The 25,205-nt window shown below is 34.5% G+C and overlaps 1 protein-coding gene across 4 annotated transcripts in view; it reads left to right on the top strand.

Moving 5' to 3' along the window:
• Positions 1-3,315: 3,315 nt before the first annotated feature.
• The window catches only part of si:dkey-205h23.1, a 72,092-nt gene continuing 50,202 nt past the window's right edge, over positions 3,316-25,205 (top strand). For 2 of the 4 annotated variants that reach the window (XM_087292891.1, XM_087292893.1), the window contains exons 1-3: positions 3,316-3,506; positions 12,790-13,004; positions 15,347-15,638. In XM_087292891.1, the coding sequence (XP_087149017.1) occupies positions 3,480-3,506; positions 12,790-13,004; positions 15,347-15,638 (534 nt within the window). In that variant the 5' untranslated portion in view covers positions 3,316-3,479. Of the gene's footprint in view, positions 3,507-12,789; positions 13,005-15,343; positions 15,639-25,205 lie in introns of all 4 variants that reach the window. The other 2 variants (XM_087292889.1, XM_087292892.1) reach the window with 1 other exon arrangement.

Here is a 25,205-nt window from a genome sequence, read left to right as displayed (position 1 = left end):
TTTCTTGTCGGCTTAGTCCCTTTATTAATCCGGGGTCGCCACAGTGGAATGAACCTCCAACTTATCCAGCAAGTTTTTTACGCAGCAGATGCCCTTCCAGCCACAACCCATCTCTGGGACACACCCACACTCACACAATATGGACAATGTAGCCTACCCAATTCACCTGTACCGCATGTCTTTGGACTGTGAGGGAAACCGGAGCACCCAGAGGAAACCCACGCGAAGGCAGGGAGAACATGCAAACTCCACACAGAAACACCAACTAAGCCGAGGCTCAAACCAGCGACCCAGCAACCTTCTTGCTGTGAGGCAACAGCACTACTTACTGCGCCACTGCTTCGCCACTTCAGAGAATTATTCATTTAAAAATATGATGTTAAGTGTTTTGTAGTCTGCAATTAATATGCTGCTATTATTGTTTTCGGTATTGATTTGTTCATTTGTTTACTTAATTTATTAATTCATTCATTCACCTTTGGCTAAGTCCCTTCATTCGTCAGTTCCATTATATGTTTTACAGAGAGGATGCCCTTCCAGCTCATTCACACACACACACACTCCATACAGCCAAAGTAGTTAAGTTTAGCACCTGGAGGAAACCCACGCCAACACGGGCAGAACATGCAAACTCCACACAGAAACGCCAACTGACCCAGCGAGGACTCAAAGCAGCCAGGATGCAGCCTTTATGATGCAAGCTGAGACTGCATCACTCAGCGACGCAATGTGAGACACAATGCACTCAAATGGAGCTAGTGACGTCACTGTGACGGGTAGGGTTAGGGGTGGGGTTAGGTGAGCCCATTAAAAAGGATTGGATGCAGCCCAGATTGCACTGCACCAGGTCTGCAGCCAGACCCATCTCAAAGCAGCGACCTTCTTGCTGTGAGGCCACAGTGCTAACCACTGCGCCACCGAGCCGCCTCTTAAGTTGAACATTACTAAACTTAATGTTTAAATTCAGCTCATATAAATAGAAATTGATTGCATGATAGGTCCCATTTAAAATGTAGAGAATGCGTTAAGATACAAAAGTCAGCAAAATAAAAATACAGAAATGAAAATACAAAGGTGCATATTAGGAATGTTAAACCGCATGGCGGAAACTGCTCTGTATTTCCTCATTCTCTCTCTCTCTCTCTCTCTCTCTCTCTCTCTCTCTCTCTCTCTCTCTCTCTCTCTCTCTCTCTCTCTCCCTCTCTCAATTAAATTCATTAAAAATAGCTAAAAACGAAGTAAAAAATAAATAAATAGGAGTAAACTGTACATTTAACAATCAACATGTTAGATAAAACAGAAATCAATATTAATAATCAATATTTGATTTACATTGATCAATTTAAATTTGTTGTTATTCATTTATATTTGAATTTATTCTTTTTATTATTATTATTATTATTATTATTATTATTATTATTATTCTTTTTATTATTATTTATATCAGGAGCTCGATAAGAGACAAACAAAGGAGAAAAAAATACAAACTACATTAGCTGCAGAAAGAAAAAAGATTAACAAAAAAAGGAAGGGGTAAGTAAATTACAACTATAAAAAAAGTGTATGAAAATAAATAAATTAAGAGCATTAGGAAAGCGTTCTAACTCAAATCAGAGACAGCAGACAACAGTAGAGCCAGGAATCTGACACATGTTTTGTTTTTACACATGCGGAAAGATTTGAGCAGTGGGTCAACTTCTATTAGCAAATGTCAAAAGTAGGAACTCAAGCCATGCAGTTTTGCTTATGTATAAAAAAATATCTAAACAAGATAAAAAAGTTGAAGATAAATTCTTTAGATTTATGTAAAGATTCTGAGTAATAACAAATAATTTATTTTAAATTATAAGATTGTGCAAAGGTAGAAGGGCTGTTTAAATAACGATAGAGGTCAAAATCAAAATTCACACATGCAAAATAAATGTATTAAAGTTTCCTCATCCTCACAACAAAATGAACAACTACACGGAATATCAACATATTTGGAAACAAACGAGTTAACCGGATATATTATATGCAGGGCCGTGCAGAGACCATCAAAAGGGCATGTGCAGTAGAAATTTTTTGAAGACCGGGGGGGGGGGGGGGGGGGGGGGTGGGGGGTGGGGGGGGTTGTTGTTGTTGCGCGCGTTCTGAAGAGCGGGGGGGGGGGTATTGTTGTTGCGCGCGTTCTGAAGAGCGGGGGGGGGGGGGGGGGTGTAGGTTGTTGTTGCGCGCGTTCTGAAGAGCGGGGGGGGGGGGGGGGGATTGTTGTTGCGCGCGTTCTGAAGAGCGGGGGGGGGGGGGGGGGGTGTTGGTTGTTGTTGCGCGCGTTCTGAAGAGCGGTGTTGTCGCGCGCCTACTGAAGGGCGGGACCGAGGGTGTGCCGCGTCGCGGGGGCACTTTTGATCATTTTGGAAGGGCACTTTCTATCCAAGACTAAAAAGGGCATGTGCACTGCACAGGTTGAGCCCTATGTGTGCACGTGCCTGATTATATGCAATATTTAAAAGTGGATTTCTTTAGTTTTATTAGGAAGGAAGTATTTATGAGGCAACAACCAAGCTATTCTCCAATCTATGTTGTTAATTAATGCAGCCCAATGAAGGAACATTACGATTTTTTTGCTGATGAATAAGATGAATATGATTATTATTGCATTTCTTATCATGAATGTCAATGACTTCCAGCACTAATGCTGATTCTTTCATATTTTTTTTGTATTGTATTGTATATGACTTTTGACCAGATGCATTAAGCCTGTAGGGATAGCTCTAGGAACAGTATTATATTCTCTAAAGGGAATAGGAAAGTCATGAACAGCCACAAAGCGCTCATAAGACAGTAAGTTACCAAAATAATCAAATAAAGAAAGTAAATAAATTATTCCTCTATCAAATTAGGATAAAAAACAGAGATTTATTTCTAACAGTTAAATCCATATTATTGCACAAGATAGTTTTGTGGGGTGAGAAGTTGTGAAGGTAACACAACTGCCATGCAAGAAGAGCCTGCTGATGAAAACTGGCTAATTTAACCGGAAGTTTACATGCAAGAAATTACATTTTAAAATAAAGGAGAGACCACTGATTTTATTAAACATGTAATTCGGAATGAAAAAACATGTAGAATTTGGGTTTAATAAACATCTTTTTAGCCAATTTATTAATTTATTATCTCTCTCTTGCGCACTCTCGCGTGTGGCTGTGTGCATTCGCGTCTCTCTCTCTCTCTCTCTCTCTCTCTCTCTCTCTCTATCTCTCTCTCTCTCTCTCTCTCTCTCTCTCTCTCTCTCTCTCTCTCTGTGTGTGTGTGTGTGTGTAGTTTCTCTCTTTCAGTGCGCGAGGAAGCGCCAGAGAGTCGCGGGCGGAGCGGAAGGGACTCTGCGGGATTTGAGAGCTGATCTCCGGCAGCAGATCTCTCTGTGATCGCGCTTCTGCTGCTGGAAACACCGGAGCACCGGTCACCACTCACCGGGAGGTACCGGAGAGAAGCGCGGGATGGTGGACAACAACAAAACACAGATGGTGAGGAGCAACTTGAGTACTGCAGATGCGCTCATGTTCAGCGGTAAACACGAGTGGAAATCAGGGTATAGCCCGGTGTGTGTAGGCTATGTGTGTGTTTATTGAACCATGCTGCAAAGAAGTAGCCAAAATTAGACTATTTTCTGCATGTTTGTCATGTTTTTTAGTCAAAACATTATATTTATGTTATTTATTTGCGTCAATTCCTTTTTAAAATTTCAATTTAATTAAGAAATAATCGTATTTTTGCTAACATACGAATTTAAATAATGAATACAGCTCATAAAGAAGAATAAAATTAAACTCTAAAAACTTTATGCGTTAATATTCAGCTGTAAACATAAGTGTAAATCAGAATACAGTATGTCTGTGTTCGCGTCTGTGTGTGTGTTTACGTGTCTATTGAACTATGCTGCATAAAGCAGGTAATTGTCATCACGTTTATTTATTATTGTCAAGCATATTTAATCAAAACATTTGCTTTTTTAGTTTTCTTTTTAGCTTTTAAATGTCAATTGAATTTGAAATAAAAGTTTTTTAAATATCCTACAAAATAAAATAAACTGATTATAAAGATAATAAATAAAAACTCTAAAAACGCAGGGTAATTCCAGCCTAATTTAGGACAAATATTTTTTTGGATCAAGCTAAACATTGTGTTAAATGTGACCCTATAAATGTAATTTAAATATATATGGCTGTGAATTTCAATATTTAGCTTAAAATTGTATTAAAATAACCCAGGATTTTTAGAGCAAACTTTAGTTTTTCGTTCTTTTCATGAATGTAAATGTAGCTATAATGCATATTTTGGTCGAAAAGTATAATAATAATAATAATCAGATGTGTTTCTTTGAAATAAAAAACCCCAGAGATATTCGTAATGCTGAATAAAAACATGTGTTAGTTTCTTTCATCATTGATTTCAGATGTATCAAATTCAACCACTCTGAGAAAACATTTATTTGTGTCTTGTTTTCAATTATAAATATTAAGAATACAAATTATTTATGTCAGAATGTTTTGACGAAACAATAATAATACTGCAATCAATTAGTAACATGCAATAAAATACAATCATGTAAGTATAAATGTATACAATGCAAAATTGTTTTAAAAGAATCTTTTAATTAATCTAAAAACATCAAAACAAAAACAACAATTATTATGAATGTTCAAACGAATGTTTCAGTGAATTCATAAAGTAAATATTTTTCTTAATAATGTAAATTTGGCAGATTTTTACAAATTTTAATATAAAAATGTCAATAATGAATGTATGTATCGTATAAATGTCAATATTTGAGTTTGTTTCTTTCACAGTGCTTTATTTAATTTGTTGTTTTTCGATTGAACTGTTCAGCAAAGAAGCATTCACTGTAAAAAGCAATTTTAAAGGGAAAAAAAACATAAAAATGAAGCTGAAATGCATGTTTTGGTGTTGAAAATAATAATCAGATGCCTTTTTTTATAAACAAACAAGATATTTCAGCATTAAAAGTAAAGCTATTCGTATCCTGTTTGTTTGCATTAAAGCTGAAATGCAAATGAACATAAAATATCAGTCATTTAATCTAATAAAAATCAGCATTAACAAAATAAAAATGCAGAGGATCAATCAGCAATGCTTCACAATAAGAGTGTATTAGTTAATGCACAAGCAACACATTTAATACAGTGTTCATCTCTGTTAGCGTTAGTTAATAAGAATACAGCCGTTCATTCTTAGTTCATGTTATTGCATTAAATAATGCATTAGTAAATGTTGAACTAGGATTGATTAACACTGTATTTTCCATTGCTACTTCATATTATAAATGAATCAATGAAACCTTATTTGAAAGTGTGAGCAGTAAGTCAACATTTCACACTGTAAATGATAATTGAGTGAATGTGTGGCTTTTAAGCTGTTTAGAGAAATAGCTCTGCTTTATTTAGGTAACACTTTAGATGCATCACAATTGACTTATCGACTGCCAATTATTAAAATGTGAACTGTTTATTAGCACTTATGATCTTATTTTACACCCCAAATCCTAACACCTAAGCCTACCTTAATAACGACACTATAAGTTTTCCATATTTTGTGATCCGGGTTTTTATTTTTCTCGTTTATTTCTGCTTTTGAGTTGCATTATGGGATCTTGATCTTTCTCCCAGCAACTTTTAACCTTGAAAAGTTGTAAAAAGTGGCTCTATTGTCTGTGTTGGTGTTGTATATTACACTCTAAAACACATGGGGTTATTTTATCTACCCAAATCTTGGGTTGAGGCATTTGGGTAATTTTTGGGGGGTTATTTTTAGAGTCTTATAGTTTTCAACCCAGCTCCTTGGGTCAAATAAACTCACAGCAGGGGCTGACTAGGATACCACATATGATGTGCTAATTAGTTTAAATGCAATGGAAATAGTGTTGCATAAACGCAGGTTCCTTGCGTTTTCAGATGATTCAATTAAGATATATGCTCATAGCAGCCCTTAGTCAAACCTTTTTGAATTAAAAAATTTCTATCTACCACCGTCTGTACACCTGTAATGAAAGCTGCACATCCCCCACCGTACAAAGTCAAAACAACACAACTGCTGGGTCATCTTTCACAGGCATTTTTGGATCAAATTATGGTAACACTTTACAATAAGGTTCATTAGTGAATGCATTTACTAACATGAACTAATCATGAACAACACTTGTACAGCATTTATTAATCATAACTGAACATTTACTAATGCATTATTAACATCCAAGTCAAGGTCCATCAGTTAATGTTAATGCATTTGCTAACATGAACAAACAATGAACATCACATTTACTACTGTATTTGTTCACGTTAGTTAACATTAGTTAATGAAAATAGAGTAGTTCATTGTTAGTTAATGTTAACTCATGGTGTATTAATGTTAACAAGCACTTGGTTGTTAATAATGCATTAGTAAATGTTCGATTATGATTAATAAATGCTGTACAAGTGTTGTTCATGATTATTTCATGTTAGTAAATGCATTAACTAATGAACCTTACTGTAAAGTGTTACCATATTTAAGTAAAAATAACCAATTATTGGGTAGAAAAAACAACCCATGTATGGGGTTAAAAATAATAACCCAATTACTTGGGTTAATTTAACCCCTGATGTGTTCTGTCCCATATTAACCCAGCAGTATGGTTAAAAGCAACCCAATTTGGGTAGTTTCTAACCTTGTGTTTTTTAGAGTGAACGCTACAAACACCTTGTAATAGCCTGCAGCACATTTTCTACTATTTTACAGGTTTATTTCTCCACATATTACTTCTAATATTATTTAAAACACACTAAAATGTCAAAAAAATGACTGTAGAGTTGAATTTTCAACATCAAAGTGAACAGAGCAGTTTAATATACTAGTATAACCTAGTTTAAGCTTATAGTGTTAGTTAATACTCTGATAATGTGTCTCCTACATTTATTCTAAGGAGATCTGATCTGAACTGAACTGATATTGTTTTAAATCACTATGATCTTCTATGTGAAGCTGCTTTGACACACTCTACATTGTAAAAAGCGCTAGAAATAAAGGTGAATTGAAATCTAAAGCAGAAAAGCTCATTATAATCTGTGTGTTTTCTGTCTCCATCCTGTAAAGCCTCTGTCATGTCCAGATTTTCATTATTTAGGCTTTTTATTTTCGTCTCGGGGCTGCCACAGTGGCGGTGATACCATGCATGTTTTACTATCATTGTGGTGACACACACACACACATGCACACACTTGCACACACTCTCTCAGGCATGTTGTTTTCATTAGGGGCCTCTGCTTTGATCCGCTGTTTTTAGTCCTGTTGTAAAATCGCCTGATTCTGACCTTCGCTCAATCGCCTCTTTAGGTTTGCATTGAGAGTTGTGCATTTTATTATATATATGTGTGTGTGTGTGTGTGTGTGTGTGTGTGTGTGTGTGTGTGTTATATTTTAACCTGTCAATCAGAATCATTATGTTGGTTGTTGTTATACTACTCCTTGTCCTTGAAAACAAACGTATCTCCTCCTAGGCCGTTCATGCCACAAGGCCCAAATGTGGTCAAAATGTGCCTTCTACATTCAAGATTGTTGCTATATCTCCTCATGCCTGTAAGACTTATCATTTTTTTAATAAAAAATGTTAAATATTAAATTTTTATAATCCGGGCATATAAAAAAATTATACAAGCCCCAAATTTGGCCAAAAGCTGTATTTAGATGTGTTAGATTTTGTTGCTATATCTTTAAGGTTTATCAGACTTATAGTTTTCCAATAAATAATTTTTAAGCATTATTTTTCTCAAAATATGGCAAGCCATTTTTGACGTAAACTAGATATTTTTTACTGATATGGCAAGCCATTTTTGACGTAAACTCCATATTTTTTACTGATATGGCAAGCCATTTTTGACGTAAACTAGATATTTTTTACTGATATGGCAAGCCATTTTTGACGTAAACTCCATATTTTTTACTGATATGGCAAGCCATTTTTGACGTAAACTCCATATTTTTTACTGATATGGCAAGCCATTTTTGACGTAAACTAGATATTTTTTACTGATATGGCAAGCCATTTTTGACGTAAACTCCATATTTTTTACTGATATGGCAAGCCATTTTTGACGTAAACTAGATATTTTTTACTGATATGGCAAGCCATTTTTGACGTAAACTATATTTTTTACCGATATGGCAAGCCATTTTTGACGTAAACTCTATTTTTTACTGATATGGCAAGCCATTTTTGACGTAAACTCCATATTTTTACTGATATGACAAGCCATTTTTGACGTAAACTCCATATTTTTTGCTGATATGGGAAGCCATTTTTGCATGTATCACTTTCACACTTATTAAGCATTGTATTTTCAAAAAAATACGGCAAGCCATTTTTACATAATGTTCATTCCCTTAGTCCCTTTATTAATCAGGGGTCGCCACAACGGAATGAACCGCCAACTTATCCAGCATTTGTTTTACACAGCGAATGCTCTTCCAGCCGCAACCCAACACCAGGAATACATAATGTTCAAGTCCAGTTTTTGACACTCATAAAGACTGTCATAGAAACATCGGGGTTGATTAAGATCACTCATATTGCCAAGAAGCTTTGATGTATCATCACTAACCTGTCAAATGTCCCCATAGCAATAAAACAGTATAACCTAGCAACCATTTAAAAATAGCAATATCGCTACATCAGAACATCGTAGGGACCTGGGCATTGGCTTGTTTGACTCATGCTAGCAAATGGGACTTCCTGTGTACTATGCATGGTAACAATGATCATGGAAGCCAAGTGCTAATAACGATTAGCTACATGCTATGAATGTTTATCTAAATGCAATAACATATGCTAGAAATGCCTACTAAGTATTAGCATTTGATCAAACATGTGCACGAGCATTGCCATTTAGCATGTGCTTAGCAACCCCCTAACAATGCCATAAGCGTTTGACTTTCTCAAGCCAACATCAAAGTTTATCAATGAACTTTAGGTTCTAGTTGTTTTTAATACACTCAAAAAAGGCTGTGAATTGACTCTCTCACAGATTATTTAAGTTGTTGGTGACTTTTTTTTCCTCAGTAGAACGTTCAAGAAGGTTTTGAGCTGATGTCTTGCTCCTTGGTGGTTCACATAAAGCCGCTCATATATGTTGATGGGTTTTTTAGATTAAGAAAGCACATACAAACAAGTCATGGCTCCTGAAATGATCGCTCTGTGTAAGAAATTATACATTATTTACAATATTACTTGCTTTAATCCACAGCCTGGTCAACAGAGTGCATGTGTGAATGTATTGCGATTGTCACTTTAATGACTAAAGTGTGAGCACTGGTGATCACTAATCACAAATATTTCACTAATATTCATCATTAAACTGCTAATAATATTGTAAATAATGTTTAATTTCTTTTCCCAGTGATGGGTTGTGGCTGGAAGGGCATCCGCTGTGTAAAACATATGCTGGATAAGTTGGCGGTTCATTCCGCTGTGGCGACTGCTGATTAATAAAGGCACTAAGCCGAAAAGAAAATAAATGAATGAATGAAGGTTTAATTTCTTACACGGAGCGATCGTTTCGCTTCACAAGAGCTCAGTGTGTCATGGAGCCACGGCTATTATTTTGGACTTGTTTGTATGAGTTTATTATTAATCGAATCTAAACCTGTCACCATTCACTGCCATTATATGAAGCACAGCAGGAATTCAGCTCAGTTTTTTTCATGTTCTACTAAAGATGAAGGGGGCGATGCGGTGGCACAGTGGGTAGCACGATCACCTCACAGCTAGAGGGTCGCTGGTTTGAGCCTCGGCTGGGTCAGTTCTGTATGGAGTTTGCATGTTCTCCCCATGATGGCGAGGGTTTCCTCCGGGTGCTCCGGTTTTTCCCACAAGTCCAAAGACATGTGGTAAAGGTGAATTGGGTTTGCTAAAATTGTCTGTGTATGGGTGTTTCCCAGTTATAGGTTGCAGCTGGAAGGGCATGCGCTGCATAAAACATGTGCTGGATAAGTTGGCGGTTCATTCCGCTGTGTCGACCCCAGATTAATAAAGGGACTAAGCAGAATAGAAAATGAATGAATTACAGAAGGAGGATAAATTAAAGGTATAGTTCACTCGAGAAATGTACTCACTATTTACTCAAGTGGTTCCAAACCTTTATGAGTTTCTTCCTACTGTTGCACACAAAAGAAGATATTTTGAAGAATGCTAAAAACTGGTAACCATTGACTTCCATTGTTTGAAAAATGAATACTGTGTGAGTCAATGGCTACAGGTTTTAATCACTCCTCAAAATATCTTCTTTAATGTTGCACAGAAGACAAAAGCTCACAGCGGTTTGAAAGGGTGAGTAAACGGTGTCACTGTCATTTTTGGCTAATTAATTGTTAACACCCAAAATTAGGTTCATTTTTGAAATGAAATTTAAATGACACACTTTAACCCAATGGTTGGTTTTGTCCATATTTGACCCAACATTTTATTATGGAAACCCAGAATTTTTTAGAGTCTATTTGTGACCACAAAACCACCAGTGTCTTTTTAATTAGCTTTTAAATTGAGATTTATGCACAGTCTGATAGATGGATGAATGGATGGATGGATGGATGGATGGATGGATGGATGGATGGATAAACAGACAGATGGACGGATGGACGGACAGACAGACAGACAGAGAGATATATATATATACAGACAGACAGACAGACAGACAGACAGACAGACAGAGAGATATATATATACAGACAGACAGACAGACAGACAGACAGACAGACAGACATATAGATAGATAGATAGATAGATAGATAGATAGATAGATAGATAGATAGATAGATAGATAGATAGATATATAGATAGATAGATAGATAGATATATAGATAGATATATAGATAGATAGATAGATAGATAGATAGATAGATAGATAGATACATAGATAGATAGATAGATAGATAGATAGATAGATAGATAGATAGATAGATAGATAGATAGATAGATAGATAGATAGATAGATAGATAGATAGATAGATAGATATATAGATAGATAGATAGATAGATAGATAGATATATAGATAGATGAACGAATGAATGAATGAACGAACCAACCAACGGACAAACAAACAAACAAAATAAATAAATAAATAATCAATCTTTCAATTGATGTTAGGACAATATAAGAATATCTGGAATCTAAAGGTTAAATATGGAGAAATTTCCCTTTAAGTTTGCATGTATCAATGCAGTGCATATTGCTCATTACTAATGTTTGTCTGAGATAGAACTATTGAGAAAATCTTAATATTGAGAAAATGGGTGGCACAGTTGCTCAGTGGTCAGCACTGTGGCCTCACAGTAATAAGGTTGCTGGTTCGAGTCCCGGCTGGCTCAGTTGGTGTTTCTGTGTGGAGTTTGCATGTTCTCCCCGTGTTGGCGTGGGTTTCCTCCAGGTGCTCAGGTTTCCCCCACAGTCCAAACACATGCGCTATAGGGGAACTGATGAATGCATTAATATTAAGAAAATCATCTTTAAAGTTGAACAAATGCAGCTCTTAGCAATGCACATTACTAATCAAGAGTGAAGTTTTGATGTGTTTCACACTGTAGGAAGTATTCTAAGGGTCTGCAGGGATCTTTACTTAATATTCCAATAATTTGTGGCATAAAAGAAAATAGATACTTTTGACTCATGCATTGGATTTCATTGGCAATTTCCTAATATAAAGCTGTGCTACATAAGATTTATTTTAGTAACTGCATCACTTGTCATTCTCCATAAGGTCGCTGCAGTGCATTTCGTGCTTTCAAATGTTGTATTTTGACCATAGCTACTATGTAAAACACTTTTATTTAAACGCATGCATGTGGAAATATCTTCTTTAGACAAAAACATCTAGTTTTAACAATAATCTGCAATGTTCAACATTTAGCTTTTACTGGCTTTTCTTCCAGATCAAACTGCTGCTTTTATTTCTGTCGTGTGTATTAAAAGCTAAAGTTTAATCTGTTGATAATTTGATCAAAGTTGTTGCTTCTGAAAGCGTTCATGCTGATTTGGTGACATCAGCAGAATTTGCAACAGCAGCCAAATCAGTCAGTGTTTGCAAAGCAAAAATGCATGCATGTAATAATCAGACACTGAAAGATGTTGTGAAAGATCTGCTGAAGCAGTGGACAAAACATTTGCATCTAAAAAAATAAATAAATAAAATAATAACAATAATAATAATAATAATAAAATAAATAAATAAAATAATAAATAAATAAAATAATAAATAAATAAAATAAAACAAAAAATAAAACAAAAAATAAAACAAAACAAAAAACAAAACAAAACAAAACATCAAAGTCAGAATTTAATGCATGCAATTAAACTGGAATAAATTTCATGTTTTTAATTTGCTGTATCATATTGACCTATCTAATGACCAAGCATGTATTAAACCATTTTGACAATTATATTAGCACCCATTGAAAAATAAAACAAATAAAAAAAGAGCAGCTGCGTTTGTTTTGGAATGTTATTTTACTGTATATGTCAAAATAAATAGGAAAAAAGCCATTTCCAAAAAAAAATTGCAAAGGAAAAATTAAGTTTTGTGAAAGAAAATGGAAAGAAAAAATAAAGAACAAAAATAAAAATCAAGCAGTGTAATAAAAGACTAAAATATTTGCTATATTTATTTGCTATATAAATATTGGTGTTTGTACAGTATAAAAACAATTGGAAACCTATGTAATGTGCCCACAATTCATAAAAACAAACCTGTGTGTTTATCCGTCAGGAGGGTCTTTCTTCGGGCCTGAAGCTGGAGGCGATGTTGGAGCATCTCCATCAGCAGCAGCAGGAGCGTCTGCACAGTGAGCAGCAGCAGCGGCGGCTCCGCGAGGCTCACTTCTTCTACACGCAGCAGCTTGCGGCTCAGCAGGCCATACTAGCGGCCGCCCGCGCCTCTGGAGCCGCACTCATCAACACACATGCCTCACTGCTCTCCAGCAGGTCAGATGATTTCACGCTTACATGATGCATCATTGAAAATCAAGTCTTTGAGATGATAGTATCAGTATTAAATAAATAAATCAAATCATTATTTAAATTATAAAATAAAATAAAAAATGATAATTTAAATTTTATTGAAAGTACAAATCAAATCTTTGAGATGTTGGTATCAGTATAAAAAAAAGTCAAATAAAATAACAAATAATGATAACAATAATAATAAATAAAATAAAATGGCATTTTTGAGATTCAAGTCTCAGTATTAAATAAAAAATATATAAAACTTAATAATAATAATAATTAATAATAATAAAATATAACAAAACAGTAAAATAACGTTTTTGAGATGTTAGTATCAGTATTAAAAAAAAAATAATAATATTAAATTAATAATAATAAAACAGTAATAATAATAAAAAATAATAAATAAGATTTTTTTGCAATGTTAGTATCAATATAAAAAAATTTAATAATATTAATAAATAATAATAAAAATAACTTATTATTAATAAGTTTTTGAGATGTTAGTATCAGTAATAAAAAATGATGAATTTTTCATAATAAAATTCAAAAATAAATTAAATTAAAGTTTTTGAGAGTATTAAATAAAAAATGAAAAAAAATGATTAAATTAAAATAATGTTAATACTATGTATTAATAATAAAAATAATTAAGGAGGAAAATAACGTTTTTAAGATGTTAGTATCAGTAATAAACAAATTAAATAATTAAACAAAAAATACAATAAAATAATAATTAAAATTAAGTCAAAATCAAGTCTTTGAAGTGTTAGTATCAGTATAAAAACTCTTATAAAATGATAAATTATAATAATAAAAATAAAATAAAAATGCTTTTTAATACTGATATTTTTAATATCAGTATTAGATGAAATATATAAAATCAAATAATACAATAAAAATAATAAAATATAAAAATAGTAAATAATAATATATAACAAAAATAAAGTTTTTGAGATTCATTCATTCATTTGCTTGTCGGCTTAGTCCCCATATCAATCCGGGGTCGCCACAGCGGAATGAACCGCCAACTTATCCAGCAAGTTTTTACGCAGCAGTTGCCCTTCCAGCCGCAACCCATCTCTGGGAAACATCCACACACACTCATTCACAAACACACACTCATACACTACGGACAATTTAGCCTACCCAATTCACCTGTACCGCATGTGTTTGTACTGTGGGGGAAACTGGAGCACCCGGAGGAAACCCATGCGAAGGCAGGGAGAACATGCAAACTCCACACAGAAACGCCAACTGAGCCGAGGCTCGACCCAGCAACCTTCTTGCTGTAAGGCGAATGTGCTATCCACTCCGCCACTGCGTCGCGAAGTTTCTGAGATGTTAGTATTAAAACATTTTTTTTCATAATAAAATAATATAATAATTTTAAAATAAGTCAAAGTTTTTGAGATGTTAGTATCAGTATTAAATAAAAAATACAATTAAAATAATAATAAGAAAAAATAATAAGAAAAATAATGTTTTTGAGATGTTAGTATCAGTAATAAATAAAAAATTAGTTAAATTAAATATTAAAATTAAAATAATAATAATAAAAAATAACAAATAAGACTAATGACAGTTTTGAGATGTTCGCATCAGTAATAAAAATATTATGAGTGTGTCATAAAGAAATAATGTTATCATTTAAAAACAAATTAAATCTATTTATGTTTTTAAGATGTTAGTGTCAGTGTTAAATAAATAAATAAATTAAATTAATAATAAAATGTTTAATAATAATAAAATATAATAATAAGAAAATAAGTTTTTGAGATGTTAGTATCAGTATTAAATAAAACAAACTGATAAATAAAATAAAATAAAATAAAGCTTTAAAGATGTTAGTATAACAATTAAAAAATAAAAATAAAATAAAATAATACAAGAAAATTAAAAAAATAAATAAATAAAAGTAAGTTTTTGAGATGTTAGTATCAGTATTAAATAAAAATAAACAAAAGTGAATAATAAAATTAATATAATAATAATAATATATAACAATAATAATAAATAATAAGTAAGAGAAATAGGGTTTTTGAGATGTTAGTATCAGTATTAAATAAAAAATTAAAATAAATAAAAAAATGAAATAAGATCAAACTTTTGAAATGTTAGTTTCACAATTAAAAAATAAAATAGAATAAAATAAAAATAGTAATAAAATAATATATATATATATATATATATATATATATATATATATATATATATATATATATATATATATATATATATATGGACACTATTTTGATTCCAGTGAGCCTGGGTTGCAAAATAAACTAAACTAATAATAAATAAATCATCATGTCCAGCAGTGTGGACTCTGAGCGTGAGGATGAGGAGGAGCGGGGCCGAGACTCCGCCGAGGATGAAGATGAAGATGATGAAGACAGTGAGGAAGACGAGCTCGACTTCCTTCGTAAGCAGAGTTTGGCGCTCCAGCAGAGAGATACAGCTGTTTCTGGCAGCCGGTCAGGCCCCGGGGCCCCTGGAGCTACAGTCAGGGTTAAAGAGGAGCCCGAGGAGGAGCCGAGCCCTGCTGACCGGCCCTCAGATACATCTCCAAATGGCCCTGCGGACTGGAGCTATGAGGAGCCATTTAAAGCGGTAAGAGTGCTGGATTATTCTTATGTACAGAGATACTTTAATGAATGCTGAAAAGTATCTTATTTTGTGTTCAAAAGAGAATTTAAAGAAGTAAGAGTGCTGGGTTATTCTCATTTACAGGGCGAGTTTTCAGCATTCTTCAAAGTATCTTATTTTGTGTTCTAAACTGAATTTAAAGTGGTAAGATCGCTGGGTTATTCTCATTTACAGGGCGAGTTTTCAGCATTCTTCAAAGTATCTTATTTTGTGTTGAACTGAATTTAAAGTGGTAAGATCGCCGGGTTATTTTGATTTACAGGGCGAGTTTTCAGTATTCTTCAAAGTATCTTATTTTGTGTTGAACTGAATTTAAAGTGGTAGGATCGCTGGGTTATTTTGATTTACAGGGCGAGTTTTCAGCATTCTTCAAAGTATCTTATTTTGTGTCCAAAAGAGAATTTAAAGTGGTAAGATCGCTGGGTTATTCTTATTAACAGGGCGAGTTTTCAGCATTCTTCAAAGTATCTTATTTTGTGTTCTAAACTGAATTTAAAGTGGTAAGATCGCTGGGTTATTCTTATTTACAGGGCGAGTTTTCAGCATTCTTCAAAGTATCTTATTTTGTTTTCTAAACTGAATTTAAAGTGGTAAGATCGCTGGGTTATTCTTATTTACAGGGCGAGTTTTCAGCATTCTTCAAAGTATCTTATTTTGTTTTCTAAACTGAATTTAAAGTGGTAAGATCGCTGGGTTATTCTTATTTACAGGGCGAGTTTTCAGCATTCTTCAAAGTATCTTATTTTGTTTTCTAAACTGAATTTAAAGTGGTAAGATCGCTGGGTTATTCTTATTTACAGGGCGAGTTTTCAGCATTCTTCAAAGTATCTTATTTTGTGTTCTAAACAGAATTTAAAGCAGTAAGAGTGCTGGGTTATTCTTATTTTCAGGGAGAGTTCACTCTAAAATGAACGTGGATATGGTTATATATATACTTTCTTCTGTTGAACATTAAGATATAAAATGCTGAAAACCTGTAACCATTGACTTTCATAGTATTTGTTTTTCCTACTATGGAAGTCAATGGTTACTGGTTTTCAGCCTTTTGTATCTGCTTTAATGTTCAGCAGAAGAAAAGAAACTTCAAGTTAAAAAGTTAAAACTAAGACAAGTAAAAGGAGAGCAAATTATGACAGAATCTTCAGTTTTAGGCTGAACTTTATCTCACTGGGGTTATTATCATTTAAAGCAGGGGTGTCCAAACTCTGTCCTGGAGGGCCGGTGTCCTGAAGAGTTACGCGCCGACACTAATCACACCTGAACTGGCTGATCAAGCTCATACTAGTTATTCCTAAAAACTTCCTGGCAGGTGTGTTAAAGCAAGTTGGAACTAAAGTCAGCAGTCACCGGCCCTCCAGGACCGAGTGTGGACAGCCCTGTTTTAAAGGGATGGTTCATTCCAAAATGAACATTTCTGCACTATTTACTCTCCCTTATATATAATCTCTTTCTTCTGTTAAACATTAAAGAAGATATTTTGAAGAAAGCTGAAAAGATATTTTGAGAAATGCTGAAAACTGGTAACCATTGACTTCCATATAGTATGAAAAACCAGTTACCAGTTTTCAGCTTTCTTCCTGTATCTTTCAATAGGAAAAGGTTTTTTTTTATAAGTATGAGCTCTCTTAAAGGGCCAGTTCACCTCAAAATTACAATTTACTCACTATTTACCGTCTCTCGAGTGGTTATATTTACTTTTTGAAAAAGTGAAAGCTGATAACCTGTAACCATTGCCTTGGCTGGAAAAGCAAATATTATAGAACTCAATGGTTACCGGTTTTCAGCATTCTTCAGAATATCTTCTTTAGTGTTTAACAGACAAAAGAAACTCATAAAGGTTTAAAACAAGCAAAGGGAGAGTAATTGATGACAGAGGTCAGTTATGAGCTGAACTTTGGTTCTCAATTTACTGTATGAGTATCTAAACACATTTTAAAGTCGCTGTGCTCTTACATGAGAAGTTCATTCATTCATTTTCCTTTGGCTTGGTCACTTGTTTATCAGGAGTCACCACGGCAAAATGAACCACCAACTATTCCAGCAAATGTTTTACGCAGCGGATGTCTTTTCAGCAAAAATCCAGTGCTGGGAAACACCCATACACACTCATTCACACTCATTCACTACGGCAAGTTTAGTTGATCAGTTCCCCTATAGCGCATGTGTCTGGACTGTGGGGGAAACCAGAGCACCTGGAGGAAACCCACGGCAACACCAGGAGAACATGCACTTGACTTCATTTAACGCAATTAACTTCTCATATATTTAGACGGTGGCTCAGTGGTTAGCACTGTGGCCTCACAGCAAGAAGGGTGCTGGTTCAAGCCCCGGCTCGGTCAGTTGGCATTTCTGTGTGGAGTTTGCATGTTCTCTCCATTAGCGTGGGTTTTGGAAGGGCATGCACTGCGTAAAACCAACCCAGTCTCATTCTGAAAACGTTGTCCAGTGGACGTTTCTGGAGCCCGCGTAATACGTCCCGGTAGGTAGGTATTTGTGCAGTTCTTGTTCTTGCGAATCGGCGAGAGGCCGCTGTGTACGCTTTTTCGTATCTCGAACGTCTCTCGTGAGTGCCGTTCGCGCCCGCGCTGTTCTTGCATCAACCCACCAGAGGCCGCTGTCTGACTGACCGAATGATTGACTGCGTGATAGGCCAATCGGCTGACCCACCCTCCTCCTTCCCTAAACCCAACCAGTTTTACCGATTGACCCACCCGCTTGCTTACTTCCCTAAACCCGAGCAACAATTTAGAAAAGCCGTCTAGAAAAAGACTGATTTTTACCACGTTTTACCACGTTTTTTACATTATTTTACCACGTTCTCACGCTGTTATGAACTCGTTCGCTTTATTTTTTGGATTCTGTTTTTGTCTGACCTGCTTTCTGGAACCGCTCTCCGGCCTCGAACCCGCTCGCCGTGGTCAACTCCTCCTCTCTGCATCTGAAGTCTGTCGACGCACACGATGAGCTGACTGGACAAACTGATTGCGGCGGGAAAGCCCTCCACACGGAGGTAAGCGGTCAGCCGGTAAGCGTGAAAGGGAACGGTGTCACACCGCCCCGTAGCGTTCGCTTAAACAAATGAAATGCAGCCATACATACCTCCCGGGACGTATTTCGCGCTCTCCAGAAACGTCCACGGGACTACGTTTTCAGAATGAGCCTGGGTTGCGTAAAACATATGCTGGATAAGTTGGCGGTTCATTCCGCTGTGGCGACCCCTAGTAAATAAGAGACTAAGCTGAAGGAAAATTAATGAATTGGAAGCCAAAGAAGATCAGGTGTGAAGTGTTTTTGTGATGTAATATTTGTACCAAAATTCTTAAAACGTACCTGCAATTCTGAACTGGTCAAGTGAGTGTGTGTGTGAGTGTGTGAGCGCACGTGTGTGTGTGTGCATATGTGTGTGAGAGCTCTGCTGGCCCTCAGGAGAAACATCTGCTCTGCTTGCTGTCATCCTGCTCTTAGTGTGTGTGTGTGTGTGTGTGTGTGTGTGTGTGTGTGTGTGTGTGTGTGTGTGTGTGTGTGTGTGTGTTTGTGTGTGTGTGTTTGTGTGTGTGTGTTTGTGTGTGTGTGTGTGTGTGTGTGTGTGTGTGTTCTGGCACTTCGCTGTACTCAGTTGTTCTCCTGAGCTCCTGCCAAACACTGAGTCAACTTTGGCCGGCGTCCAGACCGAGTAAAGAGACATTTGGCCTGATTTTGTCAGTTCACACGTGGGAGTGTTTGTGCACGTGTGCGGTGGGTGTGTGTGTGTGTACAGTAGCTACAGTGATGATCTCTTTATATATGCATACACTGATTATTGTGAAATCATAAGCTACTTCTGCGATGCATTTGGATGTTGTCTTGTGCGGTGTGAACTCAGTTGTGTTTGCTGCTGTAGTGTGAAGTGAAACAGAATATGTGTACACTTCGCATTCATGCATTGAGCAGGATGTGGATCTTTCTGATTATCATCAGCAGTGTTGGAAACAATGTCTTTTCTGTAATGCAGTGAAGTGGAAAGTAAAGTTTACATTTATTTATCTACGGCTGCACAATTCTAGGAAAATGTGCAATATGGGATATGAAGAGTTCAGATGCAAAACCCTGTAAACCCATCACACCTCTTCTCCTGTAAATGAGCATTTTCTATCAGGCTCCTCTGATCAGCTTCAGGAGCTTCATTTTATATGTGATGAACGGTTATTAGCTGGTAAATAAAATAACTTTTATTCAGAAATTACTTTAGAAATTCTTTGGTTTTTTAACAAGGGAGATTTTATTAACATCTACCCTACTGCAACCCTCACAGGACTGTAAAATCAGTAATTATACAGAGTATTATTCATATTATTCATTAAATAAACTATTAATTTTTATTTTATTAACGTCTACCCCTACCCCGACCCTAAACCAACCCTTACAGTGACATAAAATCAGTAATTATAATGAGGATTAATGATATTATTTATTAAATTACCCATTAAATTGTATTTTATTAACTTCTACCCTACTGCAACCCTCACAGTACTATAAAATCTGTAATTATACAGAGTATTATTCATTTTATTTATTAAATTACCCATTAAATTGTATTTTAATAACGTCTACCCCTACCCCGATCCTTAACCAACCCTTACACTGACATAAAATCAGTAATTATAATGAGGATTAATGATATCATTTATTAAATTACCCTAATAAATTTTATTTTATTAACTTCTACATCGGCCCTAACCCCAAACCAACGCTCACAGTACTGTACAATCAGTAATTATAGCAAGAATTATTGATATTATTTATTAAATTACCCATTAAATTGTAAATTATTAACATCTACCCCTACCCTGACCCTAAACGCAACCCTCACAGTGACAAAAATCGGTAATTATAACGAGAATTATTGATATTATTTATTAAATTACCCTAATAAATTGTATTTTATTAGCTTCTACCCTACTGTGACCCTCACAGGACTGTGACAAATAGGAGTTATACTCATTATTATTGATATTATTTATTAAATTACCCATTAAATTGTATTTTATTAGCTTCTACCCTACTGTAACCCTCACAGGACTGTAAATACAGTAATTATACTCACTAATATTCATTATATTTATTATATTACCCTTTAAATTGTATTTTAATAAAGCTACCCCTACCCCGATCCTTAACGCAACCCTCACAGTGACAAAAAATCGGTAATTATGACGAGAATTATTGATATTATTTATTAAATTACCCTAATAAATTGTATTTTATTAGCTTCTACCCTACTGGGACCCTCACAGGACTGTGACAAATAGGAGTTATACTCACTATTATTCATATTATTTATTAAATTACCCATTAAATTGTATTTTATTAACGCCGACATCAACCCCAACCTCAACCCTCACAGTGATGTAAAAACAGTAATTATACTCATTATTATTCATATTATTTATTAAATTACCCATTAAAATGTATTTTATTAACATCTACCCCTACCTCGACCCTTAACCAACCCTTACAGTGACATAAAATCAGTAATTATAACGAGAATTATTGATATTATTTATTAAATTACCCATTAAATTGTATTTTATTAGCTTCTACCCTACTGTAACCCTCACAGGACTGTAAATACAGTAATTATACTCACTAATATTCATTATATTTATTATATTACCCTTTAAATTGTATTTTAATAAAGCTACCCCTACCCCGATCCTTAACCAACCCTTACAGTGACATAAAATCAGTAATTATAGCAAGAATTATTGATATTATTTATTAAATTACCCATTAAATTGTATATTATTAACATCTACCCCTACCCTGACCCTAAACGCAACCCTCACAGTGACAAAAAATCGGTAATTATGACGAGAATAAGTGATATTTTTTATTAAATTACCCTAATAAATTGTATTTTATTAGCTTCTACCCTACTGTGACCCTCACAGGACTGTGACAAATAAGAGTTATACTCATTATTATTGATATTATTTATTAAATTACCCATTAAATTGTATTTTATTAGCTTCTACCCTACTGTAACCCTCACAGGACTGTAAAAACAGTAATTATACTCACTAATATTCATTATATTTATTATATTACCCTTTAAATTGTATTTTAATAAAGCTACCCCTACCCCGATCCTTAACCAACCCTTACAGTGACATAAAATCAGTAATTATAGCAAGAATTATTGATATTATTTATTAAATTACCCATTAAATTGTATATTGTTAACGTCTACCCCTACCCTGACCCTTAACGCAACCCTCACAGTGACAAAAAATCGGTAATTATGACGAGAATTATTGATATTATTTATTAAATTACCCTAATAAATTGTATTTTATTAGCTTCTACCCTACTGTGACCCTCACAGGACTGTAAAAATAGGAGTTATAGTCACTATTATTCATATTATTTATTAAATTACTCATTAAATTGTATTTTATTAACGCCGACATCAACCCTAACCCCAAACCAACCTTCACAGTGATGTAAAAACAGTAATTATACTCATTATTATTCATATTATTTATTAAACTACCCATTAAAATGTATTTTATTAACATCTACCCCTACCTCGACCCTTAACCAACCCTTACAGTGACATAAAATCAGTAATTATAACGAGAATTATTGATATTATTTATTAAATTACCCATTAAATTGTATTTTATTAGCTTCTACCCTACTGTGACCCTCACAGGACTGTGAAAAATAGGAGTTATACTCACTATTGTTCTTATAATTTATTAAATTACCCATTAAATTGTATTTATTTAACATCCACCCTACTGTAATCCTCAAAGGACTGTAAAAATAGTAGTTATTATACTCACTATTATTCATATTATTTAATTACCCATTAAATTGTAATTTAATAATGCGACCCTGACCCTAAACCAACCCTTACAGTGTCATAAAATCAGTAATTATAACGAAAATTATTAATAATATTTATTAAATTGCTCATTAAATTGTATTTTATTAACTTCTACATCAACCATAACCCCAAACCAACGCCCACAGTAATGTAAAAACAGTAATTATACAGAGTATTATTGATATTATTCATTATATTACTCATTAAATTGTATTTTATTAATGTCTACCCTAATGCAACCCTCACAGTAATGTAAATTATTGTTGTGCAGTGTCACAAAAAGTATGCTATAGTGATGTGAGTATCTGCAGCTGTATCCCTTCTAGACCTGACCCTGAAGTTGGCAGTGCGCGGTGTGTTTTTTGGCTTGAGATGGACTGTGGAGTGTGTGTAAATCTCTGGAGTGTGGGTCAGATGATTTGTTGACATCTCTGTGCACATGATGTGATTAAAGGCCTGCAGCTGCTTATTTATAGACTCCACATCTATTCTAGTTTCCCAGTATAGAGGAGCGCTGTGGAAATGCACAAACCTGACCGCGGAGTAGAGTGGACTCCATAAATGTCCTCTAATTCAGAATTAGTATTAAAGGGATAGTTCACACACAAATTCTGTCGTCATTTACCCACCTTCTACTTGTTTCTTTCATCTGTGTAATGCAAAAGAAAATATTGTGAAGAAAGCTGGAAACTGTAACCATTGACTTCCATAGTGTTTGATTCCATAGTGTTCTGAGTCAATGGATAGTGGTTTTCAGCATTCTTCAAAATATCTTCTTTAGAGGCAACATGGTGGCTCAGCGGTTAGCTGGAAGGTTGCTGGTTCGAGTCACTGTCGGCTAGATCAGTTACGTTTCAGTGTCGAGTTTGCTTGTTCTCCCTATGTTGGCATGGGTTTCCTCCAGGTGCTTCGATTTGCCCCACAGTCCAAACACATGTGCCAAAGGGCAGGAATGTCCAAACTCGGTCCTGGAGGGCCGGTGTCCTGCAGATTTTAGCTCCAACTTGCCTCAACACACCTGCAAGGATGTTTCTAGAAAGCCTAGTAAGAGCTTGATTAGCTAGCCCAGGTGAGAATAATTTATATTATTTATTAAATTATCAATTAAATTGTATTTTATTAACATCTACCCCTACCCTGACCCTAGCCGCAACCCTTACAGTGACAAAAAATCAGTAATTATAACGAGAATTATTGATATTATTTATTAAATTACCCAAATAAATTGTATTTTATTAGCTTGTAAAAATAGGAGTTATAGTCATTATTATTCATATTATTTATTAAATTACCCATTAAATTGTATTTTAATAAAGCTACCCCTACCCCGATCCTTAACCAACCCTTACAGTGACATAAAATCAGTAATTATAGCAAGAATTATTGATATTATTTATTAAATTACCAATTAAATTGTATATTATTAACACCCCTACCCTGACCCTAGCCGCAACCCTTACAGTGACAAAAAATCGATAATTATAACGAGAATCATTGATATTATTTATTAAATTACCCAAATAAATTGTATTTTATTAGCTTCTACCCTACTGTGACCCTCACAGGACTGTAAAAATAGGAGTTATACTCATTATAATTCATATTATTTATTAAATTACTCATTAAATTGTATTTTAATAAAGTTACCCCTACCCCGATCCTTAACCAACCCTTACAGTGACATAAAATCAGTAATTATAGCAAGAATTATTGATATTATTTATTAAATTACCTATTAAAATTGTATATTATTAACATCTACCCTTACCCTGACCCTAAACGCAACCCTCACAGTGACAAAAAATCGGTAATTATAACGAGAATTATTGATATTATTTATTAAATTACCCTAATAAATTGTATTTTATTAGCTTCTACCCTACTGTGACCCTCACAGGACTGTGACAAATAGGAGTTATACTCACTATCATTCATATTATTTATTAAATTACCCATTAAATTGTATTTTATTTAAGCCGACATCAACCCTAACCCCAAACTCAACCCTCACAGGACAGTAAAAACAGTAATTATACTCACTATTATTCATTTTATTTATTAAATTACCCATTAAAATGTATTTTAAGAACGTCTACCCCTACCCTAACCCTTAACCAACCCTTACAGTGTTATAAAATCAGTAATTGTAATGAGCTTTATTGATATTATTTATTAAATTACCCTAATAAATTGTATTTTATTAGCTTCTACCTCAACCCTAACCCCAAACCAATGCCCACAGTAATGTAAAAACAGTAATTATACTCACTTTTATTCATTTTATTTATTAAATTACCCGTTAAATTCTCCAGGACCGAGTTTAGACATGCCTGCTATAGGGGAATTGATGAACTACGTTGGTCGTAGTGTATGTGTGTGTGTGTGAATGATTGTGTATGGGTGTTTTCCAGTACCGGGTTGTGGGTGGAAAGGTATCCACTGTGTATAAAGTATGCTGGAATAGTTGGCGGTTCATTCCGCTGTGGAAACCCCTTATGAATAAGAACTAAGCTGAAGGAAAATGACAACAGCAGAAAGAGTCTCATGAAGTTTTAGGGTGAGTAAATAGTAAATAAATATATTTTTGCGGGGTGTATTTTTCTTGTGTAAGTGGTGTAAAGTAACAAATTAATTACTTTAATTATTGTATTTTATTGTCT

This window comes from Danio rerio, chromosome 18 (genome assembly GCF_052040795.2).
Source record: "Danio rerio strain M-AB ecotype USA chromosome 18, GRCz13ab, whole genome shotgun sequence".
NCBI classification, from domain to species: domain Eukaryota; kingdom Metazoa; phylum Chordata; class Actinopteri; order Cypriniformes; family Danionidae; genus Danio; species Danio rerio.
This window is presented reverse-complemented; position numbering and strand designations above follow the sequence as displayed.